Here is a 3705-nt window from a genome sequence, read left to right on the forward strand (position 1 = left end):
GCTCCACGATACGAACAAAAACTCACCATACGACGTTACATTAGTTCGCATTTTTCATTTGTTTTTCTTACTACAGTTATTTTTTTTAATGTATTACTTGGCTTTAATTTGAGTATGTTTTTTGCGTTGGAACGAATTATTTGGTTTTACATGTAATCGTATGGGAAAAGATGATCCACCTTACGACATTTTCATGATACGATCTCAATTTCGGAACGGATTAATTTTGTATTCTGAGGTGCCACTGTAGTAGGATTACGTCAATAAACTATTTGCAAGTTCTTACTTTTGGAAACGCTCTTGATAATCGGTTTAAGGAAGGGTATATAATCGAGGACTTTTTTCTTTTTGGTGGTTTTGCTTTTGCCTACTTGTAAGATTATCATCTTTCTTAATGAGAGCCTCTATTCTTCTTCTCCCGCAGCCATTCTGCATGGCAGTTCTTCGAATATATTGTAACTGCTTAACAGTATTGCAAACATTTGTGCAATGCGTGTGTGCTCTCCTTATCCAAGATCGAAATACCGCCATTTTAATATGCTCCGGATCCGCCGAATTCTTAGGGATAATGATGGGTATAAATGTTGGTTTACGATAAATATTGGTTCAGACTTCCCCTTTTATGCATGTTATAGTCAGATCCAAGAAATTAACGTTACTACTCCCTTGTTGCTCCAATTCCAAGGTTAAACCATACGGGTTACTGTTTATCCGAAAAATTACGCAACGGATATTCCGTTGCGTAATTTTTCGGATTCGAATTTCACATTTTGAATTGATGAACGCTTAATGCGTTTGAAAACATTTCGAATTGATGATGAATGCTTAATGCATTTGAAAACGTTTTAAATTATTAAAGAATTTTGCTGGATAGTTGAATGGTTTTTATTTTTACTAATATATAATATCTGAAACAAAGACATGATCCTCTATCTCCCCCCTACATATCCACCCCTTGACCTTAATCACCAAAATTTAATAGCATCAATCCTCCCTGCAAAATTTCAGAAATTTTTCACAAAAGGTACAAGAGATATTAAGATTCAAAATGGATGAACAAAATTGTGCACCCCTCTATCTCTCAATTACTCACACTAACATCTTAACTTACAGGGAAAAATCCCAGATTTCTTTTTTATTTCTCAACATTTTAAGGTACCCTGAGTTCAAAAATGAAAAAAATTTTGGAGTCATTTTCTGATTAATCACCATACTTTCTTTTTCTCTGTTATATGTAACAGCCAGGAAACTAATAACAATGTGTTTGTTTCATTGTGATTGATGTTCAAGTGTACTATCAAGTGTACATTGTACTATCTTGTTGATACATCAATGTCACAACTGTCCACTTTTTGTTTGTTATTGCCCTACTGTTTTGAATATGACAACTGAAAAGTTAAACATTTTTTAACTAAATCTTGTGAACTGTGGTAGAGAAGCAAATTTTCATTTCTGTTTCTGATTACTTTTCCATAAATAGAATAAGGCTTGCTTTCTAAGTTGTTGGAAACAGAAATTTATCTTTTTCATATTTTGCCTTATTGGTATAGTTTCATAGAGAAATTATTAATTTTCTAATCATCCAAAACATATGATGCACATGTGAAATATTTCAAATAATATATTCTTAACAAAATTCTTGCTAAAAGAAGTCTATACTCTACAAGAGAATACATTAGACATTGGTAGTACTGTACATTAATTGAAATCTTAGATTTTTCTACTGATTTGATTCTATTGTAAATTGATCAGCCTGTAATTTTATACAAAATAATGTTTCTAAAAACTTACAAGAAATGTTTAAATTGATTATTCAGCAACATAAATGATGTCTTCTTCATCAGCTGTATTTGAAGTCCCATTATGATGATTTGTTCTTAAATTTTTATAAAAAATCATGTTTAATAGGAGGGATGAAAAAAAATTATTTTTAGTTTCATCCTTCTTGATATAATGGTATAACTCTTCTTTTTTCTGAAAACAATTGCCACCAAAATTAAAACAATCATTTAATAATTCACNTTATGATGATTTGTTCTTAAATTTTTATAAAAAATCATGTTTAATAGGAGGGATGAAAAAAAATTATTTTTAGTTTCATCCTTCTTGATATAATGGTATAACTCTTCTTTTTTCTGAAAACAATTGCCACCAAAATTAAAACAATCATTTAATAATTCACAAGTATACTTACTTCTGCGGCAGTTGGACTGTAACTAACTAATTTCTTTTACCTACTTTTTGTGATGAGATAACATTAACTAATTTACCATTATCCACAAGGCATTAGTCAGTGCACACAGTGATTGCAATGCTGTGTATGCTAACATCAATCTGATTAACCCCATACTGTAACATAAATCTGCCAGTATGTGCTGACGGATTTATGTTACAGTATGGAGTTAAATAGATTGGTTTCTGAAATAAATAAAAGTTTTTTTGATGGTCAATAAAATTTTGTCATTAAATGGTATTGATCCTTCTTAATAAGGAAACTTATTATGAATGTAAAAAGTTACAAGTATATCAAGTGCTTTGACACTAAAATTTAAAAAAAAAATTTGAAATGTGGAGTTAATCTGTTTGGCTTGTGAATGGCTCAATTCAATAATATTAATTGAATTATTAGAAATTTAGAATTTATAGTGATTGTGAAATAATTCATAAGCATATAATGTGTGTTTTGGAAATTATTTTTTTGAATAAAATATAATATACTATAAAATTTTAATTACAGTGCAGATAATACATGGGAACCAGAAGAAAATTTGGATTGTCCAGATCTCATAACAGAATTTGAAGAGAAGCGTAAGAAAAAAGCAGAAGAAAAAAAAGACACGCCTGAGAAAAAAAGAAAAGTAAATGGTACAGAAAGCAATGAAGGATTAGTTCAGAAAAAACGAAAGAAAACTGCAGAGGTATTAAATATTTTCTTTAATATGAGATATTTGTTTTGTGTATTTTAACATGCTTTAAAATTAAAATTGGTAAATTTTGTACATTATACAGACTTATTAAAGGACATATTATAAATATATATTATGTATTAACCAGTTAAAATGCCAGATGCAGGCATCGGGGCATACTAAATAGTTAGCATGCATAGCAATGAAAAATAATTAATTGCAAATGATTTACCTACATGCAGAGACGTTCGGCAGAACACTGTTGAAAGTGAACTGTCCATAACTATCATTGTCAAGTACTAAAATCAACATTCCTACATCCAATTCTCGTGAAATAACTTTCAAAATACCAATAAGATATTACATATTTCCGTTATGATTGGAAAGAAATACCGTAATATCTCATTTCCAGTTCAAAACATAATAATGAAAAAATAAAAGTATAACTATCATTTTCACACACACTGACCTACATCACTATATTATTATTATTATTATGTTGGATTTAGTGGGTAATACTCGGTACACACCGGTGGCTGTGTACTATGCCGGACCAGAGTCAAGGCATAGCAACCAAAACTAATTAAATAAGTGTGTCAGTGTCAGTATTCAGGAATTTCCTAACAATATGACATGTATTCAATATAGTGGCCTTCTGTAGTGTGATGTATGTATTTCTATTCAATTGTAATGTTCCCAGGCTTTTGTGTAGTGTGTGTGGTATCACACCTGTACAGGAGAGAACAACAGGTACAATAAGCACCCTATCCATCCTCCACAGATGCCTTATTTCCTGGGC

The 3705-nt window shown here is 30.5% G+C and overlaps 1 protein-coding gene across 1 annotated transcript in view; it reads left to right on the forward strand.

Moving 5' to 3' along the window:
* LOC111624184 (chromobox protein homolog 3-like) overlaps window positions 1-3705 on the forward strand; it is an 80615-nt gene that overhangs the window by 67298 nt on the left and 9612 nt on the right. Inside the window, exon 5 of the mRNA XM_023366997.1 lies at window positions 2738-2918. Coding sequence (XP_023222765.1) covers window positions 2738-2918 — 181 coding nt within the window. The remainder of the gene's footprint in view (window positions 1-2737; window positions 2919-3705) is intronic.

This window comes from Centruroides sculpturatus, unplaced genomic scaffold, assembly GCF_000671375.1.
Source record: "Centruroides sculpturatus isolate CEXI.00-Female unplaced genomic scaffold, Cexi_2.0 scaffold70, whole genome shotgun sequence".
In the NCBI taxonomy this organism is placed as follows: Eukaryota; Metazoa; Arthropoda; class Arachnida; order Scorpiones; family Buthidae; genus Centruroides; species Centruroides sculpturatus.